This window comes from Rhodnius prolixus, unplaced genomic scaffold (assembly GCF_049639745.1).
Source record: "Rhodnius prolixus isolate KJV_2025 unplaced genomic scaffold, Rpr scaffold_2, whole genome shotgun sequence".
NCBI lineage: Eukaryota > Metazoa > Arthropoda > Insecta > Hemiptera > Reduviidae > Rhodnius > Rhodnius prolixus.
The window spans coordinates 28,384,106-28,396,967 of NW_027411592.1; the positions used below are offsets into that span (position 1 = coordinate 28,384,106).

The 12,862-nt window shown below is 31.5% G+C and overlaps 2 protein-coding genes and 2 long non-coding RNA genes across 6 annotated transcripts in view; 2 read left to right on the forward strand and 2 right to left on the reverse strand.

Annotated features, from left to right (window-relative positions):
• Positions 1-700, reverse strand: part of LOC141449399 (uncharacterized) — a 45,928-nt gene extending 45,228 nt beyond the window's left edge. For all 3 annotated transcript variants that reach the window (XM_074118826.1, XM_074118823.1, XM_074118821.1), the window contains exon 1: positions 603-700. The gene's annotated coding sequence lies outside the window, so the exon portion shown is untranslated. The remainder of the gene's footprint in view (positions 1-602) is intronic.
• A 358-nt stretch (positions 701-1,058) lies between these two features.
• Positions 1,059-5,283, forward strand: LOC141449405 (uncharacterized). The gene is made up of 3 exons (XR_012455494.1): positions 1,059-1,378; positions 3,142-3,247; positions 3,719-5,283. It is a non-coding gene; the product is annotated as an uncharacterized lncRNA (long non-coding RNA).
• Positions 5,178-12,335, reverse strand: Cdc50 (cell cycle control protein 50A). Its single transcript, XM_074118830.1, has 9 exons — positions 11,025-12,335; positions 10,812-10,945; positions 10,594-10,731; positions 8,893-9,091; positions 8,676-8,795; positions 7,728-7,946; positions 7,475-7,640; positions 6,514-6,604; positions 5,178-5,645 (listed from the first exon to the last, which is right to left on the reverse strand). The coding sequence occupies exons 1-8, from the start codon at positions 11,065-11,067 to the stop codon at positions 6,559-6,561; spliced, it is 1,065 nt and encodes a 354-aa protein (XP_073974931.1). The 5' UTR covers positions 11,068-12,335; the 3' UTR covers positions 5,178-5,645; positions 6,514-6,558.
• On the forward strand, positions 9,091-12,807 carry LOC141449408 (uncharacterized). Its single transcript, XR_012455497.1, has 2 exons — positions 9,091-9,724; positions 9,846-12,807. It is a non-coding gene; the product is annotated as an uncharacterized lncRNA (long non-coding RNA).
• The last annotated feature ends 55 nt before the right edge of the window (positions 12,808-12,862 follow it).

A 12,862-nucleotide genomic window follows, 5' to 3' on the forward strand; every position in this document is an offset into this window, starting at 1 on the left:
AAGGTAATCAATAATTACTGCAGATTTTTAATGAATTTATAATCATTATTTATCAATTTTTCTTTTCTAAAAAAAATCATTTTCTTGATATAATTTCTTCCCAAACTTATTCAAATTTTATCATTTTGGTACAAATAGTTTTTTTGAAAACCCTTGCAATAACAGCCAAGGAATTTATCCCCACTACCCTAGTTTTTCAGTGAAAAGTTCAACTAATGGCGTAGAGAGAAGGAGAACAGGCGAAAGTAAAACGATAGACGAAGTGAGGGGAAGTTGTGAGAGGGGTAGAGATGGATCAGGAAATAGGGGGGATGGAATTCAGGGTTCAGGTTCAGGTATTTAGTTTCAGTTCTGTTGTAGTGTGTTCCGGGTTCGATTACAAACTGTTTCGTTTCTAAAAGTGGTCAAAATAGGTTTCTAAAAGTAAAATAAGAAATGGAAGCTTGTAGCGAGGAAAATAGGATGCTAACCTTGGGGTCACTTTTTCAGAGCAGAGTCCTGACTAAGACTCAATTAAGCGATAAAACCTAGTATCCACTCATGTTTATAGTAGTTTAAAGTTGAATTAGGTTACTGAGTTAATACGTTATCACGGTACTTACCCCGTAGTTCTAATGAACCAATATCCGGCGGGGATCACTCCATGTAAATACACCAACACCACTCACTATTGGTTGTGACGTCATTACATTCAATACATAAAGCAGAGTGGGGGGAAAATATTAGGGTTAGGATCTATTTTTTTGTTGAAAGTAAATTATTTCATTGTAAATTTTATTATCTTTTGAATTAAATAGAAGGATTTACTGTTTAAAACAGATCGCTTCAGGTTTCAGTTAATTATTCGTGAATTCTGAAAAATATTGGTGTGACATGTGTAATACGCAATTTTTAAAAGGCTTTTAAAATTAATGACTGATTTTTAATTCTAGAAAATATATTTTCTGGGTCTCATTTTGCTTTCAAAACCATCAAAAAAAAGGATATATTAAAAAACCGCATATAAACCTTAGTTTTAGTGCCAGTGGTGGGGAGAAGAAGTGCCCAATGGCAAAGCTCGTGCTTTCATAAAGGCGTGGTTATGACAGTGCATTTCGTTAGCACCATCCCAAAGCCTTTCTTATAAGCCGCATAGAGCGCACGAGCGCAGGCGTCGAGCAAAATATTTGTTTGCTCTAGCGTTAATGTGATATGAATAATCTCTATCTTCCTTTGAAGTCAAAAGTTCAGTGGAAGTAGAGATATGGTTGAATTTAGAGAATAATGGAATGGTTCGATTATGTTCATTCAATGGATCGTTAAATGTTGCTTACTTTTTAGACTTTGTCCTGGTAATCTTACGAAAGGATTTTTTTTACCAAATGCTCTCTCTTTGTGTGTGAGTATATCCACCGTAATCTAAAGACAAACTATCAGAAAGTTCACATTTGTTATTAATATTAAGCTTACGTACCACCTAAGGATGCCAAATAAGCTTTCGGCCAGTCGAAAGTGGTATTTCCAGGTTTTTATAGATTTTTACAGAAAACGGCTGCATCTATTTTCTTTAAACTTCATATAACTACTATATAGTATGTACATTTAATACTTATTAATTTATTAATATAACAAATTTCCTGAAAGGTTCAATGAAAATATTTTTTTAGACGTTCTTTAACGTGCCATTTTTCGGTTTCTAAAATCGGGATTGAAGAAACTCCTCTGCCGGAAGAACTTCTATACTCAATAGAATGACCTCTTCATGGAAAAAGGCTCCTTGGCTTTTCTTTGATTTTCTATTATATGTTACCTTTTTTATTTGGCGCCACGGTAGCCGAGCGGTTAGAGGCGAGACCTGTAAAGCCTATTTGTATTGTGGTACTGGGTTCGATTTTCGGTCTTAGAGCTTGGATTTTATTTAATGAGTAATAAAAGAAAACAGTAAAGTATGTTTGCTAGTCGCCTCCGTCCACGACATCTAATAGGTAGTTGGACGTAAAGCTCGCCTGAATAAATAGGCAATTACTTTACTTTTTTTTGTTTAATTTTTTATTTTTAAATTTTTTAGAGTAGTTCTCGGTGATGGGTTAGTTTTAGAATGGGTTAGACTTCCATTCCAGTGTGATGTACGGTGAAAAACTATATGGTAAGAATTATAAATTATGTCAATATCCGGAGTTTAAAGAAAGTTAGCTAAAGCTTAGTTAAAGAAGTCTAGCAGATGCCACGCAGGTTTTTTTTAGCTACAATCGTTTACTATTTAAAATTTTGAAAATAAGAATAGGTAAATTTTAAGAAAGACCAGTCATTTCTTTACCCAAAAATTCTTAAAGAAATTTGTGCACAAATATAAAAAATAAAAGCGATTAACTTATCTGGATTAAGTTTGAAGTTATTACTACGGTTTATCCCATTACACATTTATTCATTTATAAGTACATCTTACGACTTTGCAAGTGTATTATATTATATTAACTTATATATTAAAAATGAAAATGTAACAATAATTTTTGTCCTACAACTTAGCTGATAATCATCTATTAAGGGTAGTAAACTGAATATAAAAAATGAATTGAATTTAATTTAATGAATTTTTTAGAAAACCATGTACCAAATGTTACCAGAAGTTTAATAAATACGAAAATTCTGTTACCTTAATTCTGTATAATGCAATTTTAATATATATTTAGAAGAGTTTACAACAGCCGCCGTATATTTGAAAATATAAGGTTACCTCCAAAATGCAAACATAAAACTGTTTTCCACTCTTTGCTATTATTAAGTTGAGTTATGTAATTCTGTTAAAACTTCCTATCGTATTTCTGCAATAATAAATGTACTAAAGGGTATTTAATATTTTTCTTTTTTTTGTTGCAATAAAAGTAAACTTACCCCTAGCATTTTACTATGATTTCAGATAGTTGTATCCACAATCGAGATGGATGTCGTAAGCATAGGGCAGCCCACAAGTGGGCACCAATCCTCCCTTTAAACGTTCTTTCAGATTGTTTTATAAGAAGCCCATAATCATGGGAAGAAGATTAGATCTCTTCTTTTTTTTTTGTACTCTCCAACTAATTATTTAATCAAGCTAATTTTTAGATCGTGTGCATGATTTTGCCATCAACCGAATTTTTTTAATCCATACTTCATATCCCTTAGGTTATCCAATGCAATTCAGAACTTCTGCTTTAAGACAAGAGGAACCCTAAATTAAAAACTGAGCAGGGATACTTCCTACACGACAAAAAATTGCTATCTTTGACCGGTACGTACCCTATAGTAACAAAATCTATTCATAAAAACAAAAACCATTCGTATTCATGGATAAAGGATTATGAAGGGTTAGTGTAGAAGATGGAGATCCAGAGATTCCAGTCTTCTCTGCCCTTATCTTTAGTTTTTTTATTACATCAAACAAATAATACACTCACAGACACAAAATCATCCACAAGCAGAGTAGCACCGATTATATAATTGTTTGAGAATTAAGTGCTCAATTTTTAATGTAACTCATTTAATATTCCTAAATCTGTAACAGATGCCAAACGTGCTGACTGACTGCATATTTTAAAATATTTATAAACCCAAAAATCTGGTGTGAACATTCAACAACATTCTCTTACTACTTTTCTATAGATCCTAATTCATTCATTTTCTTCAAAGACATGTTTGATCCATATTAATTATCATCAATGATTTGTAAAACCGTACAGTACACTAAAATGTAAATTTACAGAGAAGCCAACCGCAACCAATACGAAGTTTACAAAATTTCGAGGATCAACCTTGAAAAAAGAAGCACTTCCAATTGAGGAATTTATTTTCAACTCGAGTTTGGCTACCCACCTTAACAATATACAAGAAATAGAATCGTGCCATACAGAAAAATGGCCCTTTCGAAGGAATCTAACCACCTCCTCTTTTGAAAGAACCCTTAATTGAATTCTCCCAAAAATATGTAGAATGCTATTAATCGCTTTCTGATGTTTAAATGAAATCTGGAAGTACTGAAAAATCTTTTCAGTAAAATGGTGCTTCAGGTCGGGCGATTTTCCTCAAGTTTGAAAATATAGTTTCGCAAGTAATGTTTAATAAAATTGTATAGTTGGCAAGATAACACATTAAATAAGCCACTTCAGAGAAAAAACTGAACACTATCGTTTTTCGAAAAGTTCCCTTATCGAATTTTCTTGGAAAAATGCTCCAAACAAAATTATAGATCTACATATTTACAATTAGTAAATCAAGTTTATAGAAAATCATTGGGGAGCTTATTGAGAAAATCTTAAAAAACTGAATCATCGACTGAAGAAAGAGATATTTTCGATAGGCGGGCCTTAACTAAAACATTATTGTGGCGTCCTTTGTTGGCACTGAAGTGAAATAACAAATTTGAACTTACTGCAATTTTTCGTATTTAAGTCAGGTAGATGACGGACACACACACAGACAAATGAAAATTCAAAATATAAAATCTGCACGATTGCAATACTACAATAGTGTAATTAAAAGTTGAATAATGTTTTTAGAACACCTGAATTCTTAAATGAGGGCTCAAAATATTGATGTATATTATTGAAATAATCCTTCTTTTCTTGTGAGGATGTAGTTCATATTCTTGAATTTTCATATTCGTGACAAACTTCCTGAAGTGGCAATGCACCCAGACCTAATCTATGAATGATTTACTCTGCCTAAATATAAAACTAATTGTCTATATATTTTTTCTGGCGGTCTACACGCTCAACTATCGATCATATTGCTCTTCTTTTTTTTTTTTTTTACAAGGCCTAAGGTCTTCTGGCCGCTCATGTTTGCCAATTATCTGAGGACTACAGAATATAGAAAACGTGAAGAAACGTATAACAGCTTTTTCTTCTGTGATCATGGTGTTCCTGGATCTAACAATCTAACAATGTAACGTACCTGACACACACACACAATACAAGCATGGTCAGCCTTTTTGCGATTAGCAGACCATGGGCAAAGTTTATCTAACCATCAAACTTAAGGTTGCTTATTATCATATTACAAGCAACTACAGTATTTGAAGAAATATTGCTCAGTAGGCACAGAAGAGTGCAACATTTGGTCCCCACTCCATTGGCCAATAATAAGAACACTAATAGTTATTATTAAAAATACTCTTTACAGTTTTATTACTAGGAAATGAATATAACAATGATAAACTGAAATTACTTAAAATGTACCTTTAATTTTTCTCTTCTAATAATATTTTTTACATGTGCAGTTTATAAATAGTAAAATACATTAAAACAATATGCAGCAAACCTTTAATAAGCGCAAAGATCGGAAAAAGACATCTAACTTACACATTATAATAAAGCACTTTTCTCTCGTCTACTTTTTCTTTCTAATTGTTTGTTAAGGAATGTATACTATAACCTTAGTAGATAGCGAATATCTTTATGTTTTTTTTCTACTAAATTTTTCATATAAACGAATATGAAAATAAGGAAAAGCTGTTAATTATTTCTAAAAGTAACAGAACTAGATAGTTCACACACTGCTGATGAAATTGCTTAAAATGGTAATCAAATTAAATAACCGTATTTATCTATTTAATATGTTGTTTTCTAATAAATTTGTAATTTAATAAGTACACTTTGTTTTCATGCTACTTATTTTCCCTAGCACTGCATCTGAAAATTTAATATCTGTTAATGTATACATTCAAATAAAATAAGGTCCAGTATTTATGTATACATATGTAACCGTGAATGACCGAAATTGGAGAATGTCGACTTTCACCGGTGAATGTCAACAGATACCAAATTCGTCGGTGAAAGATCGAATATTACATTACATTTTTGTACATTCGGACCCTCTCCGGTGTGTGTCGACAATCACAAATATGCTCTGGTGGAGGTCCAAAACAGAAGAGTCAAAAAACACATGACTGGCTCTCTCCCGCCAAATCCTTTGTCCTCCTCGGAGTCAATCAGCTTTGTCAGTCTTATGCAAGCTTTGATAACGCGAACTACGTTTTCTTAATTTTTTTTCCGATACCCTAATTTTTACTAAATGGATACTGCAGTAAATCGTGATCTTTTTCTTGAAAAGTTAAATGCATTAATTGCGGATAAACGAGAAGACAATTGTTTTTATTTTTCTCAAGAAAAGTATTCTAAAATACTTTCTGAAGTGGTTTCTGCTAAAATTAAATGCAACACACCTTTGGATTACAGACGATTAAAACGTTTTGATGTTTTAAAAATTAATGATGAAGAGAAGTTAATTGCACCACGTTAATTGTGGCGTTTTATAGCGACTGAATTACGGAGAAGAAAATATAAATCTCCAACATGTTCAACATTCACCATGGTGAATGTCAACATTTACCGGTGTAAGTCAGAAATAAGGGTATTTAGCAAATATTTCGGACATACACCAAGCGACTATGTGAATGTTGACATTCACCGGTGAAAGTCGACATTCTCCAGATTTCGGTGTTTCACTGTAACATATATATACATATAATTAGAATAATTAAATGTTAAAGTTACTTACATCCTCTAAAAACTTATCTCTGTAAGATCTCACTGATGCATTTATCTACTGATAAGTTGTCAATGGATTAACGTTTATAACTTCGCTTGTGCTGAAATTAAAGAACGTACTTTTTAGCATGTTATATGTATGTACATCAATAAAAAATTTATCTCAATAGAGAACATTATGTGAACGCTCATAATTTTCTCAAATAGCAATTTTATATAATTAAATTTTTAGAGTAAGTAGAATTTTTTTCAATATTCCTCTAGAAAAAGTTTAAATCCAAGTGACAGTGAGTCTAACTTAAGTTATATCCAAGTTTACAAGAATCGTAGAAAAGTTCACCTGTTCGGGGATAGCGTAGAAAGTTATCAAAACAAAACAAAAAATTATATATTTGCACTTTGATGGTCATATTTTTTCTACATCTAATTAAGAACCTTGCTGATACAAATTTCACGGAAAAATATTTCAAATAATGTAATATACAAATCAGAGCAATATCAATAGTTAAAAAGGTGTGCAACAATAAATACTCACTTTCATTTGAAAGAGTTGACAGAAAATTTATTTTAGGGGGTTTCTAATTGAAATATACATTTCCAGATAGTTATGAAATTGACAATGGCGCTCACAGGATATGTTCCACTAATATTAACTAACTTTAGCTCCTTAAATGAGTATAACACTTAATTCTTCTTCTTAGCTGAATTCAGTATAAGAAAATTTTAAACTAGAATAGTAACATTGCAGTTGGAGGAAGTCGTGAATGTTCTCCAGATTATTTTTAAACATAGTTTCTCAGAGACTCACATATTCGGGCAAAAATGAAATTCTGACTCAGAGAACATTCTATATTTAGTTTCCAGGAAAAGTGCCACTGAGACCACAACATTGGTCATAACTCTAAGAAGGATTAGGTATATACTTATTAAGATAGGTAATATGGAAGGAAGGAAATCGTTTCATTACTTACCTTTTGCCACATTTTACGTGAATAAATAAAAATATTACTCCTAGTAGGAGACAAATACCGCCAACAACTATATAAGCAATACCCAAAAATGGATTTTTACCACCAAGCATCGAGGTAGTTGATAGAATAATTCTTTTCGATCCATCAAAGGAAGTTACTCCATACACTAGAAAGAATGTTTATAACTATATTTAAAATTACTCTAAAATTATTATTCTTAGCATCCTTACGCAGGGGTAAATTTTACACTTACAGTACTCAATTTCAAGCTCATATTTTCCTTTAGGAAGGCCAGTAGTGAATGGTTTTTCTGAATGATCAATTCTGCGGTACAGCTTTCTAAAGTTTGGCAAGGCTGCTGTTCTCATCCAAACAATGAGATCTTCATTTTGAAAACCATTGTTTAAGGGATCATCATCCAATTCCCAAACATTTTTTTTCCAATTTACTGGTTTAGCGTACCCACTGAAAGCTAAAACAAAGAATTTTCTTCTAAATTTTGTTGTATCGGGATAAAATATAGTAATTAATAAAAAGTTGTCATGTCACTTTTTTTTTTTCTGACATTAATAGAATGATAAGTTTACAAATTCAAAAAACGTAAGAGTTTACTTATTTCCTTAGAAAAACAAAGTAATCAATCTGAAATCAACATTACATTCTCCTATATGAAATGTGTGTTTTTGTACGGTACTTCAATAAAAACATGGTGTAGTTCAGTGTCATTTGGCACTCCAAAAGCAAATAACAAAAAACCCTTTTTTTTTTTTTCCTGTCTGCATATTATTATGAGATATATTGTAATCATGTCTACGTCAAATAAGTAAATGAAATATTGTTTTTCAAAGTTTTTTCTCGGGAATATTGAAGAGCGGTCAATAACATTTTTGAAGACCAATTTCTTTGTTTTTTACCGACGTTTCGGCAAATTTACTGCTTCTTCAGGATAATATAAATCTGTAGAGTTATATCTCACTGAAGAAGGCAATAAATTTGCCGAAACGTCGGTTTAAAAAAATAGAAATAAGAAATTTGTCTACAAAAAATTTATCAACCGCTCCTCAATATTTCCAAGAGAAAACTATCAACAACGGTCAAAAACTTCACCATAATTTTTAAAAGTATTACTTTTTAATTAGTACTTTAATCTAAATTTTTATCATTTTAGATTTAACTGAAAATCAGATACTGGAAACTTTACCTTCTTTTAGAGTCTTCCCTGGGGGATTTTTAAATTTTACTTCTTTATCTGAAGGCCAGGATATTCCTTTTTTTAATAAAGGTACTTCCATTTTGTCCTCATTGAATATCTTTATAGTATCTAAATGCGCAGAACAATTGTAAATTGCGTTTTAAAATAAGTAAGTTTATAACTTCTATAAAAACTAAAATAAAATTTAATGTACTTGACTACATACCGTTAAAGAGGGAATTTGCTATTGCACCACAAGGAGCTATAGGTTGTTTTCCTTTACTTGCATCAGTGTAACCAAATGGCTCACAGTCACTAGACGGCGTGCCCAATTTTCCAAGGAGTTGAAAATCATCTCTAGACTTAACATATCTCCGATGATTTTGATAGAAATTTGTCAGGCCGTAATAAACATACACATTGCCCTTTAATGAAAAGAAAATGTTAGTGTAATATTACATTACTAAGTAATGATAATTATAACGTAACTAAAAATTCGTTTTGGAAGTTGAAATAAAATTCTAAAATAGTTCTAAAAATTAAAAGTAGCTTTATGCTAAAAATAACTAATTCATGAAGTCCAATTGTGGTGTAACTCACCTACATCAAACAAATATATACTTTGTACATAAATGTGTTCCAACAATGGACTGATTTCATAAAAAAAAACAAATTTGCTGAACGTAAAGAAAAAATTACGAGTTATTTTTCCTTTATATCATACTTGTCTTGCTGATAGTACAGAACTCAACTACTTGTTTATTAGAAAAGACTCTGGACATTAATGCATATTCCCAGAGGTGGATCACGTTTTATACATATTCATGTAATACAAAAGGTACGGGGAGATCAGAGAAACTAAGTAAGTAAAAAATAATGTAATTTAATCGCCTTGTGGCGCTCCACATCGTAGATAATTTAAGTAGCCCGCGCTGGCAACAAGGTTTATAGATTATCAGAAAAAAAAACTCCAATTTAAATGTTCTCTGTTGTGTCCCGTGCAAACTCGTCTGCGTTTTCTTTATTAACTGATCTTTTAGCTGGTCCATAGTTAAGAGGTAGATTTTATTTTTTAATGCTTAAGCCAACTGATTATTATTACATTATACTTTAAGTTGATTCAAAGTTTGGTGTTATTGTTATCTATATTACCACCCAAAACCTTTTTTTTTTTAACAGGCGGCGCTTAACGTCCAACTACCGATTAGGTGTCGTGGACGAAGACGTAAGCACAAACTTTACTACTTAATTTATTTTCTAACAAATAGAAAGTAGCTTAAACACGAGATTCGAAATGAGGATCTCCCACTTACAAATTCACGTTCGTGACTACTACACCAACCCCCACCCCGAGAAGCTATTAGTTCCCTGAATTTGACAGCGAATCAATAAGCTCTAACTAATTCTTGTATCACTTCTTTAATGTTTAATTAAAAAAAACAAAAAAAAAAAAACGCAAAATGTGTTCAAAAGTAAATTGCGCATTTAAACAAAAACAGGAATTTAGCATTTTCGAATTGTTCTCAGTATAAATTTATATTTCAAACGATCGTAGAAGTGTAGCAATTAACCAAATTTTTAGGCCAGAAGCTGTATTTATTTGTGTGCCTTAATTCGAATTATACTTATAAACAGAGCATTCAAAAGCGAGTCATTAACAAAATAAATAGCACTGATAGATGCAATAAATTGATAGTGATAAGGTTAAGAAAAAATTATGAAATATACAAATCTTGCATAAGGAATAAATGTATAAATAACTCGCTTATAATTGCAATAAAGTTGTATCCGTATATTTGATATTATTATACCTGTTCAAATTTTAAGAATTGGGTCAAACAAAATATGCTAAACGTTCAAGTGGATCAGTCTAACAATGCTTACTATTTTTATTTACCTTTTTTGGATTGTACTAAGATATATTTACCTTAAAATCTTCTTCTAAAGTGAATTCAGTTCGACAAAGACAAGACACATCACTATGATTGGCTAAAACATCGGCGCATTTACTTCCATTAAAATTTATACTTCGACAAAAAGTATAATCTACTGACTTTTCTTTCACCTAAAACATTAAAGATCATGAAATACTGATCTAGTTGTAGCAAATAAATTAATTAATTCAACTCAAACTGAGACGTTTACCTCATCCGAAAAGTACAACAATCCTACTCCAAGTGGAATAAATGCAATACCAATTATGAAAAAAGTTGGGAGAACTGTGCCAGCCGTAAGGACAGGTTGCCACGCAGGTAATCTTTGTTGTTTAAAGGCACTATCTGAAATTGGTTCTATTATTTTAATAAGGTCTAATTTAATTAACTAACGATTAATCAATAAGTGAAAACTTTTTTATACCTGCAGGCCGTTTAGATTTTACAGTAGGATTATTAGTAGCCATAAAATCAATAAAAACACCACATTAAGACTTTTAGTTTAACTTCTTTGTTTTAAAACTTATCACTCTACGTACGCGAAGGACAAAAAAACCTTTCTGTAACAGTACTTACGAGAGCACCTCCTTGCATAGTGTTACAAAGTACTAGCCAGTTCATTTTGGCATGAAATATTTTTATTTAACTTTATATCCAAATTTCCCGTAATTTTAGCTTTCTATTTACATGATATATGTGAATTTCATGGAAGATTATGAAATTGAACGTTTCTGTTGTTATAAAATCGTATTTTAGTTGATTGTCGAAAACAAAGGTAGAACACATTTGATACTTTTGAATTATTAATTTTCCAAGAAATTCTGAGTATGGTGGTATTTTCTTAAAAACATGAATTTGTCATGTTGGTTATCAGAATTTTTCGAGTGAGTGCAAATACCTACATAGTACCTGGTCATTACCATATGTTTTATGTTAATAAGCGCTTTGAAATTCTATTAATATTAATTAACAGTTCTGAGGCTGAAGTATTATAGAAACTACTGCGTATAAACTTAAGCCCAATGTACTTGGATGATAATTTATTATTGCACGTTAAGGCACTTATGTTAGAAAATGAATAAAGAAAAAGCTATATCGGACAAGATAAGGACCATTACCAAAACAGCTAGGTACATAATATGCGAAAAAATTTTCGGATGCAGAACACTTTTTTCCAACTAAGTATTTTGTGCTCACCCTGTAAAATCCTCACTTGAATACATACGCAAATCTAGACAAACATGGAGACCATGTATGTTTTTAAGCGTTGATACTAAGCAAACTTTTCAGAATGTACGTGGATTTTGAAGTCAATTTTGGCCTATGTGACAAATGGGGAAATCCGCGATGCTTTAGTAAGTTTCCCAGCTACTTTCTTAAGGCAGTAATGAAATACTGACAGCAAAGGTGGAAAATTGGTTATTCCTGTACTACCTTACCTGGATGAAATTACATCGCCTATAATATAGATGGGGATATAAGGATTTTTATAGTAGAGGTGCACTCTCCTTAATGGCTAATCTGTATGTAACGAATATCACTTACTTTTTTGATCAGATTATGGGAGGACGCCCGAACATAGGTCTCAAACTCGCGTAGATTTGAAATGGACAAGAGTGATTATTTTGTCTCCTCGTGAAATTATCGTGTTTAGCGATAGCGCCTCGAAAAGGATTACTTCTTCTGATTTATAAAAAAAATGAGGTGTTTATACACTAAGTCACCCACCACAAAGTACCAACTTCAGTGGTATTTTCAGTATTACAATTAGCTTAGAGGTGACGGACAAAAGCGAAGATGCATTGTGGTACTGGGTTTGATTATCGATGTAGGATCTTGGTTTTAATTTCATTTATAATTAATAAAATTACTTTTTTGTATTTATTAATATAATTAATATTTTTATTTCATCTGTAATTAATATGAGATGTGTGTAGTATAGTACGTTCACAATCCGTCTCTGTCCTAAATACCTGTCGTGCAGTTGAACGTAATGCCTGTCTGGAAAAAAAAGTAGCCAAGTTCTTTACTTTTATTGTGTAATACCTGTGATCCGAATTGTTATTGTTTTGACTAACAAGAAGACTCCAGTGCTAATGTTTGACGATTGTAATATCCTCTTCATTTTATGACTTACATTCTGCCTAATTCTGTAAAGTTATGCCTAATTGTATTGTGAGATAACAAATATATCTTTGTAGTGAAAAGTGTAATTTCAAAGATACCTCTATTTTGCTTTTAGCAGCACAAAATTAAAAACTT

Excerpts from the sequence above, each read along its gene's own strand:
- Cdc50 (XM_074118830.1), bottom strand. The coding sequence starts at position 11,067 with ATGGCTACTAATAATCCTACTGTAAAATCTAAACGGCCTGCAG. Across the intron at positions 10,946-11,024 it reads AAAATCTAAACGGCCTGCAG|ATAGTGCCTTTAAACAACAA; the intron begins GTATAAAAAAGT and ends AACCAATTTCAG. Across the intron at positions 6,605-7,474 it reads CACGTAAAATGTGGCAAAAG|CACAAGCGAAGTTATAAACG; the intron begins GTAAGTAATGAA and ends CTTTAATTTCAG.